Here is a 21218-nt window from a genome sequence, read left to right on the forward strand (position 1 = left end):
GGTTTCACCATGTTGACCAGGATGGTCTCGATCTCTTGACCTCGTGATCCACCCGCCTCGGCCTCCCAAAGTGCTGGGATTACAGGCTTGAGCCACCGCGCCCGGCCCATTCTTTAATTCTTTTACCTTCTTAACATACTTACTTTCACACACACGGAAAGAGAGAAAGAGAGAGAGAAACTCACTGGATGGCCAAGTAGTGAGACTGTGTCTCACTCTGTCACCCAGGCTGGAGTGCAGTGGCAGGATCTTGGCTCACTTCGACCTCCGCCTCCCGGGTTCAAGCAATTCATGTGCCTCAGCCTTCTGAGTGGCTAAGGTTACAAGCACCCTCCACCACACCCAGCTAATTTTTGTATTTTTAGTAGAGGTGGGTTTCACCACGTTGGCCAGGATGATCTCGATCTCTTGACCTCGTGACCCACCCGCCTCAGCCTCCCAAAGTGCTGGGATTACAGGCGTGAGCCACCGCGCCCGGCTGGAAACCTTTTTTTTTTTTTTTTTCAGATGGAGTCACCCAGGCTGGAGTGCAGTGGCGTGATCTCAGCCTCAGCTCACTGCAATGTCTGCCTCCCCAGTTCAAGTGATTCTCCTGCCTCAGCCTCCCAAGTAGCTAGGACTACAGGCACCGTCCACTACACCCGGCTAATTTTTGTATTTTTAGTAGAGACGGGGTTTTACCATGTTGGGCAGGCTGGTCTCAAACTCCTGACCTCAAGCGATCCATCCGCCTTGGCTTCCCAAAGTGCTGGGATGACAGGCATCAGCCACCGCGTCGGCCTCATTCCCACAGATTTCCACGCCCTCTCTGTGCCAACGGCTGCCGAGTGTACGGCCGACCTCTGGGCGCCAGTGTCGTGCATCCAGCTAAACATCTCTCTACGGCTTCTTGGATGTTCCGCGTCCTCAGCCCTGCCCCTGGATACCCCTGGGCCTGCCTTCCTGTTTCCCTCCTCCAGTCTCATAGTGATGCCTGCATCCTCTCTGCCATCTGGAATAGGACTGGGAAGCCGCCCGTGGCCCCGTCGCTCCCTCGCCCCGATCCGTCTGCGTGTCCTGTCGGTCCCCATCCCAGCACTTGTCAGTCCCTCTGCCACTGTCTCCATGGCCCCTGCCCTCTTCAGGTCCCTAAGGTCTCTCACGGCCACAGGCCTGGCTCCTCACTCCCCGTCAACACATACAACCTCCCAAATCCAAATCCAGTCCTCTCGCTTCCGCCCCAGGCTCATCAGTGGCTTCTCGTCACACACAGAATTAGCTCCAAACCCTTTCCCGTGTTGTTTAAGGCCATACAAGGCCCGGCTTTCCCTGTTCCGACCTCATGTCCTGCCCCTCTGCCCTCGTCCAGGCCAAGCTCAGTCCTGCCCCAAGGCCTTTGCACCTGCTGTTTCCTCCGCCTGGAACGCTACTCCTCAGCTCCTTCTTCCCTTTGAGGTTTTAATCCAGATGTCATCCAGGGAGGAAAACCCTCCGAGAGCACACAGCTAAGCTAGGTCCCTTCCTTTGTCTCTCTCTAAACCCTGTTTTTTTGTCCCCACCACTTACCACGATCCGTCATTTGGGGCTTATCTAGTTCCTTGGGTTCAACTGCACCCCCAGGAGAATGTCGGCCCCAGGAGGGAAGGCACCGAGCCTCCTGCTGTTGTGGAAGGAAGCCCGGAGTTCAGTCACTCTGGATGAATAAGGCATGGGGACAGATTCAGAACCAGGTGATAGGTAGGATCTGGGCTGTGCTCAGAGCTCTAGATGCCGGTTCTGAGCACCTTTCACTCACAGCAGGGAAGGGGTGGCTTTCAGGGACCGGAACAAGGACCGCTGGCAGGGGATTCTGCACCCACCTTTCGAAGCTGGGCTCCCAGCTCCTGCTTTGTGCTGTGGGCACCTTGGCCTGCCCAGCACCAGGGCCTTCAAGAACAGTAGGTCCCCACCCCCTCCCTCCCCCCACACCCCTCCTGGACCCCGGGGCAGGCATCACAGACATTTACCACTGAGGGTGCAGCCTCAGCCTCCCAGGTTCAGATAATTCTCCCACCTGAGCTTCCCAAGTAGCTGGGATTACAGACACCCGCCACGTGCCTGGCTAAGTTTTGTATTTTCAGTAGAGACGGGGCTCCAGCATGTTGGCCAGGCTGGTCTTGAACCAGCCTGAGGGTAGGGGAGCTGGGGGGTGCTCTGACAAGGCCCCTGAGAATTTGGCAGCCTAAATAGCAAGGCATTTCCAGCCAGGCTCGCCCCCACAGAGGTAGCCCCGCCCCACTGAACACACCTAGGAGATCCCTTGGGATGGGGTGGGACTGTCTGGCAATGGGTGGTCCACAGTTTGCTGTAGCTTTGGGGGATGGGCAGTTGTCTCCACAGGGTGCCAAGCCCTGGCCCCAGAGCCTTCACCAAAACTTCCCAGAAGGGCGAGTTCTCAGAAGCCCTCGACCTTCAGCCCTGGAGCTGCCCTGCCACATCTCAGGTTCTGGGACCTGGGAGCAAATTTGCATAACAGGACACATTTTGTGAGCCCTGGAAAGCAAGGGCCACAGGAGGGGGAGGTAGAGGCCATGGGCCCTGGGCTTCCTGTGGAGCGCTGCCCTGGCGACGGTGGGCTGGGTGGATGGGGTGAGGGCTGAGTAGAGAGGTCAGGGCGCTGTCCCCACCTGCAGCTGCAGCCTTGCAGGGACCTCAGCCCTGGGCTAAAGCCCCTTCTCAGCGTCTGACACGTCGGGTTCCTCTGCAGTGGGTTGGGTGCATCAATCAGGGTGGGTGGAGGGAAAGCCGGGGTCCGGGATCCAGGGTCTGCTGGGGGCTGGGAAAGCCCTGAGCGGGTGTTGGGGGCAGCTCCCCCTGGTAGCAGTAGCAGTCACACAATCATCATGCTTAGGGAGGGCCACCCGTACAACCAGCGCTGGCTGAGCAGTTCAGGCGCACGAGTCCCACTGAGTGCACCCAGGAAGCCAGCCTCTGTGATCCCCCAGTTCCCAGACCTCAGGCCTGAGTGCCCAGCCTCGGTCAGCCCACTGAAATGTGCCACCACGGAGCCGCTCTCCAGCCTGGTCAGTACTCGGGTCCCGAGCAGCCAGGGTGCCAGCCGCCAGCCCCCACTCCGTGCGAGACCTTCAGAGTAAGGAGACAGAAGACCCGGTGAGCAGAGGGTCGGGGAGCGGGGCTGGCTCCGACAAGGCCCCCTGAGAACGTGGCAGCCTAATTAGTGTGGCATTCCCAGCCAGGCCTGGTCCAGGGGCTAGCGAGGCGGATGAAAGCTGAAAGATGATTCCAATAAGGGGCTGTCCACTTCCTGGCTCAGAGCGCCTGGTGTGCAGGAGGGACCTGGTGTGGGTACATAATTCAGCGTGGCAGGAGGAGGGTCGCAGTTGAAGGCGAAGCCAGAGCAAGTGCCAAGGTAAGACGGGACAGCTCACAGCCCAGGACGGGCGTCTCTGCTCCGAAGAGGGCCCTGCCCGCTTTCAGGAGGGCGAGTGAGGCACACAGCAGGAGGAAGGGGACTGGGCTGCCACCCCACTGACTGTCTCACGTTATAAACACAGGCATGTGTTTGTATGTGAACGCCTGTGTATTCACACACATGTACACAGCCATGCAAACACACAGATAAACACAGGCCCGCACATGTACACGAACACACAAGCATGCGTGCACAGACACACATTCACGCAGAGCTGCACATAGACCCCATGCGCACACACACACACACACACACATGCACACGGCACACAGGTACACACGCCACGCACAGGCTCCGTCCAGGCCAGGCCGGCCTCCTGGCTGCAGGCACTAAGCTGACACCCGGTGACTGAGAACACACGTGCCTCGGGCCTGCCTGTGTTCCCTCCGCTTCCTGCATTCAGAGGATTTTGTTGAGGGAGGCGCAGGGATGTGACTGACCTGCATGGCCGGGACGACTGACCTATCCCGGCTGGTTGGTCGGTTGGTTTGGGACTGTCATGCTTTTAGCTCTGAAAGTCCCACATCCTGGGAACCCCTCCATCCCAGGCAAGCCTTCCCTGGTCACCCTGCCGTGGGCGTCGGGCAGGCCTGGTGCTGGGTTCCTTCACAGAGCTCTCCTCACCGTTCGGTCACCTCGGAGGCTCCTTGGTTGTGGTAAGAACCCCTCTGTTTACTGAGCACCTACTAGGAGGCAGGGCCTTGGGCTGTCTGAGCAGCAGCTCTCAGTCCCCTGCTGACACAGAAAGGTTCCTGCCTCATCAGCCATGTGACTGAGCACCTGCCGAGTGCCAGTGTCCTGGGCCCTGAGGGTACAGTGGAGAACACACCAGACGAAGCCACCACCCTCCCGGAGACAACACTCAGTGCGAAGAGGTAGAACATCAGTATGAAAAATCAGCAAATCATGTAGCGTCTTAGAAGAGGGAGAAAGCTTTGGGGACAAGTGGAACAGGGTGTCTGGGCGCCGTGGCTCACACCTGTGATCCCAGCACTTTAGGAGGCCCAGGTGAGAGGACTGCTTGAGTCCAGGAATTGGAAACAAGCCTGGTTAACATAGTGAAACTCCACCTCTATTAAAAAAATTTAAAAAGTGGCCGGCTGCAGCAGCTCACGCCTGTAATCCCAGCACTTTGGGATGCTGAGGCAGGTGGATCACCCGAGGTCAGGAGTTCCAGGCCAGCCTGGGCAACATGGTGAAACCCCGTCTCTACTAAAAATACAAAAATCAGGCCGGGCGCGGTGGCTCAAGCCTGTAATCCCAGCACTTTGGGAGGCTGAGGCGGGTGGATCACGAGGTCAAGAGATCGAGACCATCCTGGTCAACATGGTGAAACCCCGTCTCTACTAAAAATACAAAACATTAGCTGGGCATGGTGGCACGTGCCTGTAGTCCCAGCTACTCAGGAGGCTGAGGCAGGAGAATTGCCTGAACCCAGGAGGCGGAGGTTGCGGTGAGCCGAGATCGCGCCATTGCACTCCAGCCTGGGTAACAAGAGCAAAACTCCGTCTCAATTAAAAAAAAAAAAAAAAAAAAATCAGCCGAGTGTGGTGGTATGTGCCTGTAGTCTCAGCTATTTGGGAAGCTAAGGCAGGAGACTCACATGAACCCAGAAGGTGGAGGTTGCAGTCAGCTGAGATCGTGCCATTGCGCTCCAGCCTGGGTCACAAAGTGAGACTGCATCTCAAAAAAAAAAAAAGATGGGGGGAGGGAATCAGGAAAGGATATGTTTAAAACAGCCCGCTTGGGTGTGTGGTAGATCACACCTGTAATCCCAACATTTTGGGAGGCTGAGGTGAGTAGATCACGAGGTCAGGAGTTCAAGACCAACCTGGCCAACATGGTGAAACTCCATCTCTACTAAAAATACATAAATTAGCCAGGCATAGTGGCACATGCCTGTAGTTCCAGCTACTCGGGAGACTGAGGCAGGAGAATTGCTTGAACCTGGGAGGCGGAGGTTGCAGTGAGCCGAGATCGTGCCACTGCACTGCATCCTGGGCGATAGAGTGAGACTGAGTTTCAAAAAAAGAAAAAACACACACAAACAGGCTGCGGCTCAGTCAGGGCCTCAGGGGACGTGGGGCACCTGAGGAAGAGGTAGGAACAGAGCTGTGAATGGTGAGGTGATGGCGGGAACCCCCAGACACCCTGGGAATCGCTCCAGGCAGAGGGAACAGCATGAGCAAAAGACTAGAGGTGGAGCTGCCTGGCATGAAGGACGGTCACCGGGGAGGCCACTGCGGCTGGGGAGGGAAGGAGGGGATGGCAGCTCAGGTCCAGCGGGGCCTCTGGGCCACAGGACAGACTTGGAAGGACCTTACTGAGTGAGATGGGAGCCGTGGAAGGTGTGAGCAGAGGCGCATCGTATTCTAACTTAAACTTTGCTGGTTCTCCCTGGTGACTGCGTCAGATGAGACGGGGCAAGGGTGGGGCAGAGGGACAACTTAGAGGCCATTGCTACAGTCCGGGCCAGAGGCGATGGTTGCCCAGACTGGGATGGTGGCCGTGGGAAGTGGATAAATGCTAAATACATTTTGAAGTTGGCCGGGCCGGTGGCTCACCCCTGTAATCCCAGCACTTTGGGAGGCTGAGGCAGGCAGATCACCTGAGGTCAGGAGTTCAAGACCAGCCTGGCCAACATGGTGAAACCCTGTCTCTACTAAGAATACAGACATTACCCAGGTGTGGTGGTGCATGCCTGTAATCCCAGCTACTAAGGAGGCTGAGTCAGGAGAATTGCTTGAACCCAGGAGGCAGATGTTGCAGTGAGCTGAGATCACGTCACTGCACTCCAGCCTGGGTGACAGAGCAAAACTCTGTCTCAAAAAATGTAAAATAAGGTCGGGCGCGGTGGCTCCCGTCTGTAATCCTAGCACTTTGGGAGGCCAAGGCAGTCGGACCACCTGAGGTCAGGAGTTCAAGACCAGCCTGACCAACATGGTGAAACCCTGTCTTGGAAAAAAGAAAAAAATTATTATATATATTTTATATATATAAATAAATAGAATTTGAAGCTGAACCCAATTTTGAAGCTGAAAGGACAGGATTTCTGCGGGGCTGCATGTGGGGTGAGAGAGAGCAGGGACGCACCGTGACTCTGAGGTGTTTGTCTGGAGAAGCCGGAACAAAGGTACTGTCTGTGACTGAGGCGCAGAACACATGAGTGGAGGAGGCTTGTGGGGGACGAGCGTCGCTCAGCCTGGGAGGCTTTCGTGTGACAGATGGAGACGTGGGGGAGGTGCGGCGTCCGCAGGCAGGAGGGCCACGCTGGAGCTTTAAATGACTGCCCCATTTTGCAGGTGAGGAAGATGAGGCTCACACAAGCATGGGGACATGCTGGCTAAGTTGGGGACCCGGGGCCGGGTGAGGTAGCTCACGCCTGTGATCCCAGCACTTTGGGAGGCTGAGCCCAGGCGTTCAAGACCAGCCTGGAGAACATAGTGAGATCCCATCTCTACAAAAAATTTAAAAATTTGCTGGCCATGGTGGTGTGGGCCTATATTTCAAGCCATCTGGGAGGCTAGGGTGGGAGGATCTCCTGAGCCCAGGAGGTTGAGGCTGCGGTGAACTATGACAGTGCCACTGTACTCCTGCATGGGCGACAGAGCAAGGCCGTGTCTTAAAAAATTAAAAATATTGGGAGATGAATGTGGGCAGATCACAAGGTCAAAAGATAGCGACCATCCTAACTAAAACGGTGAAACCCCGTCTCTACTAAAAAAAAAAAAAAAAAAAAAAAAAAGGAGGAGCTAGGATTCAAACTCAGGTCTGTCTGGCTCCAAAGCTTGTACTCTTTCCAATGCCCGATGCCACGGACGAGGAGCCTGTGCCCATCATTCATACCCCACACCCCACGTCCAACAGTAGGGGCTGGTGACAGAAATCCAGCTGTGCCCTGGCTGGCTTCCATGTCCCGAGGGCTGAGCCAGGCTCCAGGAGGTGCTGGGGAGGGGGAGGATGGGCTACCCAGGAAGTGGCCTGTGCTTGGGTGCAGTGTGGAGGGACAGGGCCAAGTAGCCCAAGGCGCCAGCAGCCCCCAAGTGCAGCCGGCCTGGCCTGAGGCTGTTATCTGACCAGCATTGGGTTAGCATCGATTGGGTGGAGAGGAGCATCTGGCAGGGCTGGGGAAAGCAGGGAAGGAGAGGGAGGGCTGCAGAGCCAGAGGGATCTGACCAGTCTCCAAGACTCACAGAGCCCCACAGCCCTGTCCAGGGGGGTGCGGAGTTGCCAGCCCATTGGGCCATCCCCACTCAGGCCCGGGGAGCGGCAGTCCCTTCAGTGCTGGCAGGTTGGGGTGAGCAGCTCGTGGCTTTGGGGCTATGAGGGTCAAGCAGCCCTCCGTGGAGGCTGCCCTGCCACCTGAGCAGCGTGACACTGGGGGCAGAGCCCTGGCCTTGCCGTCAGCTGGGTGAGGCCTGCTCACTGCCCTGTCGCCAACCTCATGCCGTGGCCGGTGGCTTCCCCCGAGGGCCTGGTCTCCTCCTCTGTGACAGGGCGCCGGTCTTGGGGGCCGTCCTGAGGCCTCTGCTGCACAGTTAGGGCTGGGTCTGCCTTGGTTGGTCCCTTCCTGCTTCTAGGGTCTGGGAAGCTGCGGAGTCCCCACAGCAACGGCTGGCTGGCCTGGGCCTCGGGCAAGGTCCCCGCCAAGGCTGGTCACAAAGGGGAGACCTCTGGCCCCCATGGCTCTGGGTTTCCCCAGCTCAGCTGAGCGGAGGCTGCAGCCTCCTTGGAAGCTCTGCGTACTTAGAGCCTAAGCGGCAGAGCCGGGCAAGAAGAGGCATGAGCATGGTGCCCCCTCCCACCTTGGGGCCTTTGCCATGCGGTGGCCACTGCCTTTCCCTTCTCCATCCTGGCAGGTCTGGCCCCACAAGGCCCCTCAGCAGCATATCTGGGCTGCTGAGAGGACTGGGTAGGGTGCCTACCCATGCTCAGGCCACCCCTGCCCCCATGCTCCCTGCCCAGCAAGCAGGGACTTGGGGGTTTGCAGGAAGGAGGACCTGAACACCATCCCAGCTGTCCTTGCCGCCTCTGTGCTGGCTGGAATCCTAAGGCAACCCTGTGAGGCAGGGACCCTTCTCCTCCCAGTTCCCAGATTCATACTCCAGGCAGTGACAGAACAATGTTGGCAGGTGGCACAGGGGTGGCAGGGGCCTTCCCTGAGCACCCTCCCTTCCCACACACCCCCAGGGGTCTACTGCAGGCTGTACACCTGGCCAGACAGCCTGCCTGCTCTTTTTTTATTTTATTTTTTATTTTATTTTATTTTATTTTATTTTTGAGACGGAGTTTCACTCTTGTTACCCAGGCTGGAGTGCAATGGCGCGATCTCGGCTCACCGCAACCTCTGCCTCCTGGGTTCAGGCAATTCTCCTGCCTCAACCTCCTGAGTAGCTGGGATTACAGGCACGCACCACCATGCCCAGCTAATTTTTTGTATTTTTAGTAGAGACGGGGTTTCACCATGTTGACCAGGATGGTCTCGATCTCTTGACCTCGTGATCCACCCGCCTCGGCCTCCCAAAGTGCTGGGATTACAGGTGTGAGCCATCGCGCCCGGCTTTTTTATTTTATTTATTTATTTATTTTTTGCCTGCCTGCTCTTGTGAGAGACTCCCAACTGCCAGTGAGCATGAGGATCCCCCTTGCTCCCCCACCCACTCATTCTGGGCCCTCCCCACTGGCACCCCCAACACCCCGGGGCTCAGGCCGCAAGTGAATGAATGAGGCTGTGGAGATGCAGGTGAGCTTAGATGTGTGGGAGGCCAGGAGGTTTGGGGGTAGCCGAGCAGTCAGCTGAGTGTGCGCCCCTGGAGGAGAGGAGGAACAGGGGACATCCCAGGGGAAGCTCGGGGGAGCCTTGGGGGAGGCCCGGCCTCGCTCTCTTTAGCCCCCTCGGGCAGAGCCACCACTGCCTCACCCAGGAGGGGATGAGGAGGCTGGTGAGAGGGGGTGCCGGGCTCCTCCACAGAGACCCTGATCCCTGCTAATTTGCAATCTTAAAATGCACGGCAAAGGCGAGGGCCTCATTGTTAGTACATTAATCAGGCAATCAGTGTCGGGGCTCCCCAGGGCTGCATGCAGGGGCACGGGAGGAGCCGGGCAATGCTATGCCAGCCTCTGGGAGAAACCCAGCAGGGGACAGTCCAAGACTGGGGCACCTGCTGGCTGTGGCACAGGGTACCAGAGGTGGCAGGGCCAGCTGGGGCAGCTGGTCCAAGGTCTTGGAAATGGGGCCAGCTTCCAGGCTGCAGAAGCACTCAGCCGAGATGCCCCACTCTCCAGGACGAGGGGCAGGATGCCTGGGAGGGCGGCTTCCCTGGCCTGGGTCCCCGCATCTGGGCCTACTGAAGGTGGTGAGGATGCCCTGGGGCTCAGACCCCCCGACCTGCCCCTCCAGCATCCTCAGACATTGGGACAGGAGGGAGGGGCTGCCCACACTGTGGCTTTTCGCCTGGCCCAGGCCCCCAAGACAATGGTTTGTTCTTCCTTGAGACAGGGAATGTGAGCCACACCCTGCCGAGCCAGGGGCCCTCTCAGAGGCGGGCAGGGGGGTTCCTGCCCTGGGCCTTGCCTCACCTCACCCTGTCCTCCGACCCTTCCCACCCATGGCACACTCACAGATACCAAGTCCACCCCTGGGTCACCCCAGGTGATTACAGGGGGACGGGATTTGGCCTTTTCACCTAAACTGGGGTCCTTGCCTGGTTTCCCCGTTCCCTGACATCCCTCGGAAGCCCCTGCTTTGTGTGTGACAGGAAACGTCTCTCCATGGGCCCAGGCTTCTCCCGGCGTCATTTCAGAGAACTCCATCCTGGGCCTCACAGAAGCAGCCACACGTCGGGTGGAGGAGGGCTCCCCACGCCCTCACCGGGGCAGCTCCGAGCCTCAGGGGAGCGTGAGTGGAAGCACTTTGTAAACTCCAGTAAGCTGCACAAATGTCGATGGGATTAGCGCTGAGCCGGACACGCATCACCCGTCCCCCTGCCCCGAGGCCTCTCTCGCTGTAGACTCAGGGACGGAGATGGCTTTGTCTTTGCAGAATGGCCTGGCTGTGGCCCTGTCCCCTGACATGTGGGACACCCTAAAGCTGGGAGGGGCACCCTGGCTCCCTCAGCAGAGTGGGGTTGCTCCTGGGGAAGGAAGCTCCCTGCAGGGCGGCCTTCCTGGAGGGTAGCGGCCAAGCAGGGGTGAGGAGTGCGAGCTGAGCCAGAGGGGAGTGTCGCCTCCGTGGAAGGGGCAGCCAGTGTGAGTTGGGCCCCCTCCCAGCCCTGGATGGTGGCTTCAGAGAGTAGGCAGGCTTCCCAAAGTCAGGCGGGGTTTGGAGCCCAGGTTTCTCACCCTCACACCCCTGCCTCCCCCTGCAGGGTGGGGCTCCTTGGGCAGCTGGAGGCCGGACCTGAGCCTCCAAGTGTCGACAGTGGGCACTGCCATCATCTCCCACGCCTGGTAGGGGAAACTGAGGCTAGGGTGGCGGCGGCAGCCTCAGCCCGGCCTGCAGGCTGTGCATTGGCTGGGGAGTGTAGCGTGGGCCACACAGAGCCTGGCTTGGCCCAGAAAAGGTCCTTGAAGCTGTGCCGCCACCACTGAAGTCATAATTGCTCTGAAATCGCAACCAAGCCCAATTATGCAAAAAAAACAAATTATGTGCGATGATTTTTATGTGTCGGAAATGGTCAGTCGAAGCCGGGTGATTACGGGGGGACGGGAAGCAGCTGCCACTCTCTGGGAGCCCGTAACTCCCAACAGCTGGGAGCTGTCACTTATTTACGACACTGTTTCTGCTAGGAACGAGGGGTGACAGTGGTGGCAAGGCCTGCTGGGCCGGGAGCCTGGGCGGGCAGAGGCACGAGGCGGGAGCAGGCCTGGCCCCAGAGCGGCTGGAGGGGCTGCTTCTCATCCCACAAGCTTTGGGCACAGCTGCAGCAGCGACTCGGCTGCCCCGGGCGCCCCGACTCTCCCACGAGGCCTCTCCGGAGCCAGAAGCAAAGGGGCAGGAGGCCCGCCGGGCAGGGAGGAGAAGGCTGGCTGGCCATCGGGGTGGGAGCCTGGAGCCCACCCCCTCAACCTTGGCGCGCCTGCCCGGCCTCCTGGGGCAGTTGCGACCCTGGAAAAAGGCAGGTAATGACGGTCGTCGCTAATAAGGCTGCTCGGATAATGAGCGCGGGGCTGTTATCTGACCACAGGCTGGACACATCCGAAAATAAATTACTTTAAGGATCCATTAGCGAATGCCTAATTAATGCCCAATTAGAGGGAAGCTACAGAGGAAACGCTCTGGACAGTGGAGAGGCGAGGCCTGGTTTTGCAGCCACAGCCTGGGGGAAAGAGGGGAGGGGCCCAAGGGTGGGCCGGGAGGGGGCAGCCTCGGTCTGACAGCGGCTGTCACCCCCCAGGCCTTTACAGACAGGCGCCTCTCAAGGCATCCACACAGCTCTGCCAGGGAGAACTGCTATTGTCTGTATTTTATTTTATTTCATTTATTTATTTATTTTGAGACAGAGTCTCACTCTGTCACCCAGGCTGGAGTGCAGTGGTATGATCTCGGCTCACTGCAACCTCTGCCTCCAGTGATTCTTGTGCCTCAGCTTCTCAAGTAGCTGGGATTATAGGCACATGCATGCCCGGCTAATTTTTGTATTTTTAGTAGAGACAAGATTTCGCTGTGTTGGCCAGGCTGGTTTTGAACTCCTGACCTCAGGTGATCTGCCCTCCTTGGCCTCCTAAAGTTCTGGGATTACAGGTGTGAGCCACCATGCCTGACCATGTCTATATTTCAGAAATGAGGAAACTGAGGCTTAGAGGGAGTGTTCCCTCTATGTTTTGAGGACATGGAAGACGCGGTAAAGGAGACATTATTTCAGGTGAACTTTGGTGCCATGCATGCATGCTGTGCTTGTGATTGGGAATGATTTAAATAAAGAGATTCTGGCCAGGCAGGGTGGCTCACGCCTAGCATCCCAGCACTTTGGGAAGCTGAGTGGGGCCGATCACCTGAGGTCAGGAGATCAAGACCATCCTGGCCAACATGGTGAAACACCGTCTCTACTAAAAACACAAAAATTAGCCAGGCGTGGTGGTGCACGCCTGTGATCCTAGCTACTCGGGAGGCTGAGGCAGGAGAATCACTTGAACCCTGGAGGCAGAGGTTGCAGTGAGCCAAGATTGCGCCACTGCACTCCAACCTGGGTGACAGAGTGAGACTGTCTTAAAAAAAAAAAAAATTAAATAAGGCCGGGCGTGGTGGCTCACACCTGTAATCCTAGCACTTTGGGAGCCTGAGGCAGGTGGATCACGAGATCAAGAGATCAAGACCACCTAGGCCAACATGGTGAAACCCCGTCTTTACTAAAAATACAAAAATTAGCTGGGTGTGGTGGCGCGCGCCTGTAGTCCTAGCTACTCAGGAGGCTGAGGCAGAGTTGCTTAAACCCGGGAGTCGGAGGTTGCAGTGAGCTGAGATTGCACCACTGCACTCCGGCCTGGCGCCTGGTGGACACAGTGAGACTCTGTGTCAAAAAAAATAATAATAATAAAATAAATAAATAAATAAAATAAAAATAAATAAATAGATTCCTCAGGACAGCAAGAGCCCCTCCACTCTCCGTGAGCACAGATAACAACAGCCAGGGACACAGCTAGGAGAATGGGAAGCTGATGGCGGTGTCCCTGGGTCATGGCCTCCACCCCTGCAGCGTGACAGAGCCGGAGCGGGTGAGCCTGGGGCTCAGCATCTGTGGGGTGGAACTAAGGAAGCTTGGGGGTGATCAGGGCCTTCACCCCAGACTCACCTCCCAGACCCAAGAAGTGGGTCACCAAGGAGGAGGGGAGGCCTCTTGTCTCAGATGGGTTCCAGGCTTGGACCCGGACCCTTGACCCTGACTTTCCTCCAGGCAGGGGTGAGGCTCTCATTGAGCTCAGCCAAGGTGAAGATGTGGCCCCAGTGGGCCCAGGAGGGCGCCGTGCCAGTCCTCCCCTGCACTGTGCCCGCCTCCCGCCCCTCTGCGGCCCCTGACCTGGCTGTGCTCTCTCTCCCCTGCCAGGGTGCTGTGTGGAAGTGCTGCTGCTGCTGGTGGCTGCGGAGCTGCCCCTGGGTGGCGGCTGCCCGCGGGACTGCGTGTGCTACCCAGCGCCCATGACGGTCAGCTGCCAGGCGCACAACTTTGCGGCCATCCCGGAGGGCATCCCAGTGGACAGCGAGCGCGTCTTCCTGCAGAACAACCGCATTAGCCTGCTGCAGCCGGGCCACCTCAGCCCCGCCATGGTCACGCTCTGGGTCTATTCCAACAACATCACCCATATCCACCCCGGCACCTTCGAGGGCCTCGTGCACCTGGAGGAGCTGGACCTCGGCGACAACCGGCAGCTGCGGACGCTGGAGCCCGAGACCTTCCAGGGCCTGGTCAAGCTCCACGCCCTCTACCTCTACAAGTGCGGGCTGAGCGCCCTGCCGGCCGGCGTCTTTGGCGGCCTGCACAGCCTGCAGTACCTCTACCTGCAGGACAACCACATCGAGTACCTCCAGGACGACATCTTCGTGGACCTGGTCAACCTCAGCCACCTGTTTCTCCATGGCAACAAGCTGTGGAGCCTGGGCCCGGGCACCTTCCGGGGCCTGGTGAACCTGGACCGGCTGCTGCTGCACGAGAACCGGCTGCAGTGGGTGCACCACAAGGCATTCCACGACCTGCGCCGGCTGACCACACTCTTTCTCTTCAACAACAGCCTGGCGGAGCTGCAGGGTGCATGCCTGGCCCCGCTGGGGGCCCTGGAGTTCCTCCGTCTCAACGGCAACCCCTGGGACTGTGGCTGCCGAGCGCGCTCCCTCTGGGAGTGGCTGCAGCGGTTCCGGGGCTCCAGCTCCGCTGTCCCCTGCCTGTCCCCCGCGCGGCGGCACGGCCAGGACCTGAAGCTGCTGAGGGCCGAGGACTTCCGGAACTGCACGGGACCAGCGTCCCCGCACCAGATCAAGTCGCACACGCTCACCACCACGGACAGGGCCGCCCGCAAGGGCCACCACTTGCCCCACGCCCCCACCAGGGGCAAGGGCCACCTGCCCGGCTCCCGGCCCGGCCACAGGAAGCCGGGCAAGAACTGCACCAGCTACAGGAACCGCAACCAGATCTCTAAGGCGGGCGGCGGGAAGCAGGCCCCCGAGCTGCCAGACTATGCCCCCGACTACCAGCACAAGCTTGACTTCGACATCATGCCCACCGCCCGGCCCAAGAGGAAGGGCAAGTGTGCCCGCAGGACCCCCATCCGTGCCCCCAGCGGGGTGCAGCAGGCCTCCTCGGGCCGTTCACTGGGGGCCTCCCTCCTGGCCTGGATTCTGGGGCTGGCGGTCACTCTCCGCTGAGAGCCCAGGGCGTCAGCACCCAGCACTGCCACGTGTCCACCAAGGAACAGAATTTATTTTCTTCTTTTTTTCCTAGTGGAAGATCTGCTGGGTTTCAGGGAAAGGCCGGTGGAGGTGTCTTCACGCGGCTGCTGTCTGGACCCTGCCATGTGGATTGTAAACCCAAAGTGTACAGCCCTAGGCGGAAGGGGATTGGCACGTCTCACCCGGCGGTCCCCGCCAGCCCCGCAGAGCACCCACGGACAGCGTCCACTCCAGCAAGGCGGTGAAAGTCACGCCGAGTGCATCCTTCACTAGCGACAATGGGACAATCGCCCCTAACGGCGGCGTCGGGGCTCTGCGGAATCCCGATCGTCTGGAGAGGTCTGGAGGGCCCCATGGTTCCTGGAGAAAGCAGGAGGCAGAGAGGAACAAACGAGGCGCACCCAGGAGGCTGGGCGGCCGCAGTCTGGGCACACACGAGCAGGTGGCATCCTGGCTGTTTCCTGAGGCCACTTAGTCACCCTGCCCTGAATCCTACTGGACTCCACCTTCAGCCCCTCCCTGGGGGCAGCACCTCTCCTTCCTGATGTCTCAGGCAACCCTGGCAGGCCCAGGCCCAACTGCTGGGGTCCAAGAACCAATTACCAAAGGAAAGATCATCAGAGGCTGAAATTCAAACTTCATCCCGGGCAATGAGGTTCTCACAGAAGGTGCAGTTTTATAACTACGTCCACTTATATATACTCACAATCTACATATATATACACAAATGCACAGGTCCTCCCTCCCACTCCATCACCTAACTGTATGACTTTCCATGTTTATAAACTATCCAGAAAACTGAATTTGCTGAGCTAAGGATTGTGTCGGTGATTTCTAGCAAGAACAAAGTGATAGAATTTTTGTCTAGAATCCCAGCCTGGCTTGCCAGGGATTGGGCAGGTGTCAGTGGGGAGGGTGAGGAAGGGGTGGCAGCAAGAGTCACTTTGGGGGACCAATATTCTTAGATATTTACAGCATCACCTTGTTGTCGTATGCAACACAAGCCTGTCTGCCACCCTGGAGCACCCTGTCACCTCTGCTGTACTAGCTGTGGGCTTCAGGGTGAGAAGTGAGAGGCAGCTTGTTGGATGTCAGGGAGCCAGGCCCTGAGGGCCAGCAAGACAGGAGGGGAGGGAAGGGCTTTTGGATCTGGAAGCCGGCAGGCCAGGCAGCATCCATAGTGTTAGTCCAGCGGGTTGGACGGTGTCGGCAGCCTAGCGTTTGGCCAGGGACGGCCTGGACACGCCAAGAGACTCAGGCTTGAGCCAAGGCCTCCCGCACGGCTCAACTGCTGAACGTTTCCTTGAGGTTCTTCAGTGGACGGCCCAGGAAGGGCCCTGTGCAGGGCAGCAGGAGGAGGCATCAGGGGTCCTTAGCAGAAGGGAAACGATGAGGGCATTTCATGAACCATCTCAGGCACCCAGCCCTCCCAGCCCTCCTGGGGATGCTCAGGGTGCAGGCAGAGGCTGGGGAGGCCAGACTCAGGGGTCAGGAGCAGGGACGGGCACCACCCAGGGACTGGGGCAGGTGAGCCCGGACAGGGAAGAGGCACTCAGATCAAAGCCAGCCATGCCGCTGGCCAGGGGCCCAGGTGGGCACAAGCTCCTTTGCGCTTTGCACAAACCTGAATCCCCCACCAGAGAGGATGTGTGTGAGGAGCGAGAAACGCCGAATCCAATTAAGAGAAAAATAACAATAACAATAAATGATCTTGGACAAGAACCCTGTTTTTCATTTCCTAGCCCCGCATTCCTGACAGGTGGCAGATCCTGGGCTTCTGTGGGTGGGCGAGCCTGGCTGGGCCCAGCTCTGCGAACACAGCACATTTGTTGGCGGGAGGAGCCTTAGGGGGCAGGGGTACACTGACTCACGGGGACACGCACGCATGCACGCGCACCCCAGCGCTCCTGTTTCCACGCACGCACGCGCACCCCAGCGCTCCTGTTTCCACGCACGCACGCGCACCCCAGCGCTCCTGTTTCCACGCACGCACGCGCACCCCACCGCTCCTGTTTCCACGCACGCACACGCACCCTAGCGCTCCTGTTTTGTGGCGCTTCCTTCCCCCGCACAGATCATGATTCCCTTCCCACATTCTGGTTGCCCTGGGTCAGCAGCACCTCTGTGGCTCTCCCGGGCAAGCTGGTCCTGGACCCTTCCCGGCCTATTCCCGGGAGCCTCAGGAGCAACTGCTGAGTGACTTGATTCTCAGGGGGCTGGGCAGCTGGCTGGTGGGGACGGGTGGCTGCAAGGGAACATTCAGTTCCTGGGGCCCAAGGGATTTTCTAGGAGACCAGGGACCCACCCGGACAGCTGTGGGTGGGTTTGGAGACTGCACCTGCCTCTCTGGCTTCAGAGAAAGGAGAGGGTCCCCCGGATAGAGGGAGGAGGCTGTGTTTTCAGGCCTGGCTGGACAAATCCTCCTCAGTAGAGGCTTGGGGCGTTCACTAAAGGGAGCCCAGTGACTGCGGAGCGAAGAATCCTCAGCCTGCAGTTGCTCCGCTGCAGCCGGCAGGCTCTGACCCAGGCTGGTGGCAGGGCCCGGCTGTTTAGAACCCAAGGATGTTATGTTGTTGATTTCAATTCCAACCTCAGACAGCAAGGCCCTCAGTGGGAAAATCATGAGTCTAAGCACTTTATTAAATTTTTTTTAAAAAAAAGACTTAGCCCTATAATATGGAATGGAATGTCAGTACGAGAAATGCTAATGTTTTGTAAATGATCCGCTTCTGTCAAGCACAGCACAGTGTCTGGTTGCTGACTGTTATTAGAGGCAAGGCGGTGGGGGCCCAGGACGCCAGGTATTTTTAGCAGCTTTCTCCTCTAAGAGTTAGGGGGAATTGAGGCAGCTCTGCTGCTGGTGACATTACTTGTCACCCAGCAGCTCATGCTACGCAGTGACGATGACACCGTCTCCCCAAACATCAAAGCAAGTGGATACATCGGGGGTGCAGCAAAGGCTTCTCTATTCGCCAGCCCCAGCCAGCCCCTGGTCTCATTCAGGGCAGGGACATGCAGATTCCTGTGGTCCTCCCAGAGGTGGAGGCCCCCTCCCCTGCCATCTTCTGCCAGCACTTTTCCTGGACCCCAGGAGGGACCCACTTCTTCTCCCTCCCCCTCCTCCTGCCACGCAGGTCTCCACTGTGGACTGATGGGGACACAGCCGGCCTTGTCGGAGGGGGCTGGGTGGTCCTGGTTGTCTCTAAGAATCTCCACACAAGCTCCTCCCCTGACCCCAGAGCTTGGCTGGCTCTGCATGCTTCATTCAACAAAGGCTGATCGAGGGCCTCCGTGTCCAGCCACTGGCCAGGCTCTGGGGACATAAGCGTGAGGAGATGTGGCAAGGAGCTCATAGATGAGATGTAGAAACAAGTATTCGCAATTGGTATGGAATTGGCGCTCCTGTTAGCACCCCGCAGCCCCCAAAATGAGGAGCTCAGCTGGGTGGGGGCAGTCAGAGACGGCTTCCAGGTGGAGGTGACACTCCAATGTGTCTTGGAGGATGAAGAGCTGTCCAAAGAAGAGGGTGGGGAGTAGGGCTAGAGGTGGTAACAGCACATGTCTGGGGCATCCATAAACCGCTTCGAGCTGAGGTTGTGGGAGATGCATCCGGCCCTGGGGGCCTAGGGGATCCTGCTCAGGGGGCTGTGTGGCTCCCCACCTGGGGTTGTCCTCCCCCACGCCCCCCAGCCTGTCTTGGGCACGTGGTTTCCGACCGTGGCACCCTTGCCGCAGTTCCTCAACAGCGGGTTTCATGATGGAAACTTGCCTCCTTGTGCTCAGCCAGATCCTCCCCTCGTGCCAGCAAGCTGGAGCGCTCGCTGGAAGTCTGCCTGGGCCACAGTCCCATTCCCAGACACCTGCTGCTTCCAAGCTCGGGAAGCGTTCCACGGCCCGGCGCTCCCTGCTTCCCAGGCGCCGGCCGCCCTCAGTCCCTCCTGGCTTCGAGCAGCCTGCTTAGATCCCCGTGCTTCTGCGTGTGCCCGATCTGACCATCAGCCAGCCCTGAGCCCCTCCCATCGGCCGCACCCCCTCCTCTCCTGCTGGGGCTGTTCATCCCAAGAGCCATGAATCCCATTTAGCAAATGTTTACTCATCACCCAGCTAATCACCAGTGCTCTGCCACCACGGTAAATGGGCTCCAGAAAGCCTGTGAGCAGGTTCGGGGAGGCGGGAGAGCCAGGGAGGCCTCTCGGAGGGCAAGCTGCAGGGACCAGGGTCAGAGAGAAGGAGTTTGCTGGGGAGGCTCCTGGGAGCCACCGAGCACTCAGCAAATTCCCCTTTCCATGCTCCCCAGGCAGGCCCACCAGTCCCTGAGCAGACCCACCTCTGGGATGCCAGGGACTCCCCTCTTCCGGGCCCTACTTTACGCTGACCTAGGGAGCCAGCCTTTCTCTGGGTTCATTTGCTGTTTGTTTTTGAGACAGGGTCTTACGCTGTCACCAGGGCTGGAATGCAGTGGGATGATCATGGGTCACTACAGCCTCAGCCTGTTGAGGCTTAAACAATCCTCCTGCCTCCAACAATCCTCCTGAGTAACTGAGACTACAGGGACACAGCACCATACCAGGCTAATTGTTTTATTTTGTATTTATTTATTTTTTGAGACGAAGTCTTGCTCTGTTGTCCAGGCTGGAGTGCAGTGGCGCAATCTCGGCTCACTGCAACCTCTGCCTTCTGGGCTCAAGCGATTTTCCTGCCTCAGCCTCCCGAGTGGCTGGGATTACAGGAGCCAGCCACCATGCATAGCTAATTTTTGTATTTTTAGTAGAGACGGGGTTTCACCATTGGCCAGGCTGGTCTCCAACTCCTGGCCTCATGTGATCCGCCCACCTCGCCCTCCCAAAGAGCTGGGGTGACAGGCGTGCGCCACCACCCCCGGCTGGTGTTCATTCTTTCAGGAGGGGAGAATACGTTTTGATGGAGTCCCTTCCAGCCCCCGTTCTGAAGCCTCCTGACCCGGTTCGGCTCCCCACCTTGCTCTCTAGATTCACTTGCCTCTAAGCGGGAGTTCAGCCGTCAGCTGAGACTCCATCCCATGTCACCAATCCCCCACTATCAGCTCGTAATGGGCCAATTTTCTTTTATCTTCTGTCTACTTGGAAAATATCTCAAGAACCTTTGATTGTGCGTTAAAACATCCTTTACAATTCTATGCTCAGTATCTCTCTGCTCCTCTGTCCCTTTTAACTCACCGTGCTTTCAGTATAAATCTCCGGGTCTCCTCCTTCTCAGGCTGTTAATAAATATGAGCTCTAAAAAAAATACATAAACATCTATTGTTGGCTAAATAACTCATGGCACAATCAAAAAGCTGGGGAAAAAAGAGAATCTTGGCTTGCCGCACTGCCACCGAGCACCCTCCCTGGAGGGTCTCTCCGCAGAGGGCTGCTGAACACTGGGGGTCCAGGCCCTAAAGAGCCTGTGGGGTGAAGGGACCCTGGAGGGCCTGGGAAGGAAGGGAAGCAAGGGAGAGAGACTAGCCGTGCTGCCAGGGCGATAGGGCTCTCTCCAAGAGCACCGAGTGACGGGCTTGACAGAGGAGACCCTCGTGCAGGGAGCAGCGGCTGATTTAAGCGGCATGTTGGTGGGCTGGCCGCCAAGGCCCCTCGACGTCAAAAGAAGTGGGTCAGCCTGCTCTGACACCAGCAGCAGCCGCGGAGGGGCCCGCCCCCATCTCTCTCCTCTCTGCCCTCATTTCTCATTAGAGCGGTTAGTTTCTAAGCTCCAGGAGGGTGGGGAAGGATGTGCCTTTGTGTCACCGACTCCTGCGAGGCAGCACGCACACTAATGGCATGCCCAAACGGCAGGATTTGACACTGCTGCCGCGAGATGTGCTTGGGTCACAGGGCTTTCCAAATTGGCTGAGGCTCCACGCCACCCCCTCCCGCCTCCCCCAGGCGCTCGGAGACCCACCAGCCACTGCTTCTGGAGCTGCCTCTGAGGGCCTCGAGCAAGAGAGGAAGCAAGACATGTATTAAACTATTCCATCTCTGTAAGTGCCATGTCCCGGGAGGCCCGCTCTAAGGAAGAAGGTAATGCGAGCGCCGGAGATCTAAGCAGGTAGGAGGCTTGGCGGAGGCACCCGGCTGCACGCTTCTCTCCCCACCCCACCACTGCTTTGGGGACAGTCACTGCCAAGACAAGAGTGCCCTCTGAGTGGCAGCATCCAGGCAGCCACGCGCCACTCCAGCCAGAGAGATTAGATGGACAATCGCCACGTAAGACTTGCTCCATGATGAGGGGCCGAGGGGACAAACCCACAGAGGAAACAGCAGCGTGGGCTGGATGGGCAGGGGAAGGTGGGCTCTAAGCAAGACACCAAAGGGTCCACACGTACAGTCTCACTTGGAGAGAGAGGGCACAGCGCCACGGGGCAGCCGTGTA

General features: G+C 58.4%; 1 protein-coding gene across 1 annotated transcript in view; it reads left to right on the top strand.

The window, feature by feature from the left end:
• The window catches only part of RTN4RL1 (reticulon 4 receptor like 1), a 20019-nt gene extending 3466 nt beyond the window's left edge, over positions 1-16553 (top strand). The window contains exon 2 of the mRNA XM_037743160.1: positions 13495-16553. Within this exon, the coding sequence (XP_037599088.1) occupies positions 13587-14807 (1221 nt within the window). The 5' untranslated portion in view covers positions 13495-13586 and the 3' untranslated portion in view covers positions 14808-16553. The remainder of the gene's footprint in view (positions 1-13494) is intronic.
• Positions 16554-21218: the final 4665 nt, after the last annotated feature.

This window comes from Cebus imitator, unplaced genomic scaffold (assembly GCF_001604975.1).
Source record: "Cebus imitator isolate Cc_AM_T3 unplaced genomic scaffold, Cebus_imitator-1.0 Scaffold136, whole genome shotgun sequence".
In the NCBI taxonomy this organism is placed as follows: domain Eukaryota; kingdom Metazoa; phylum Chordata; class Mammalia; order Primates; family Cebidae; genus Cebus; species Cebus imitator.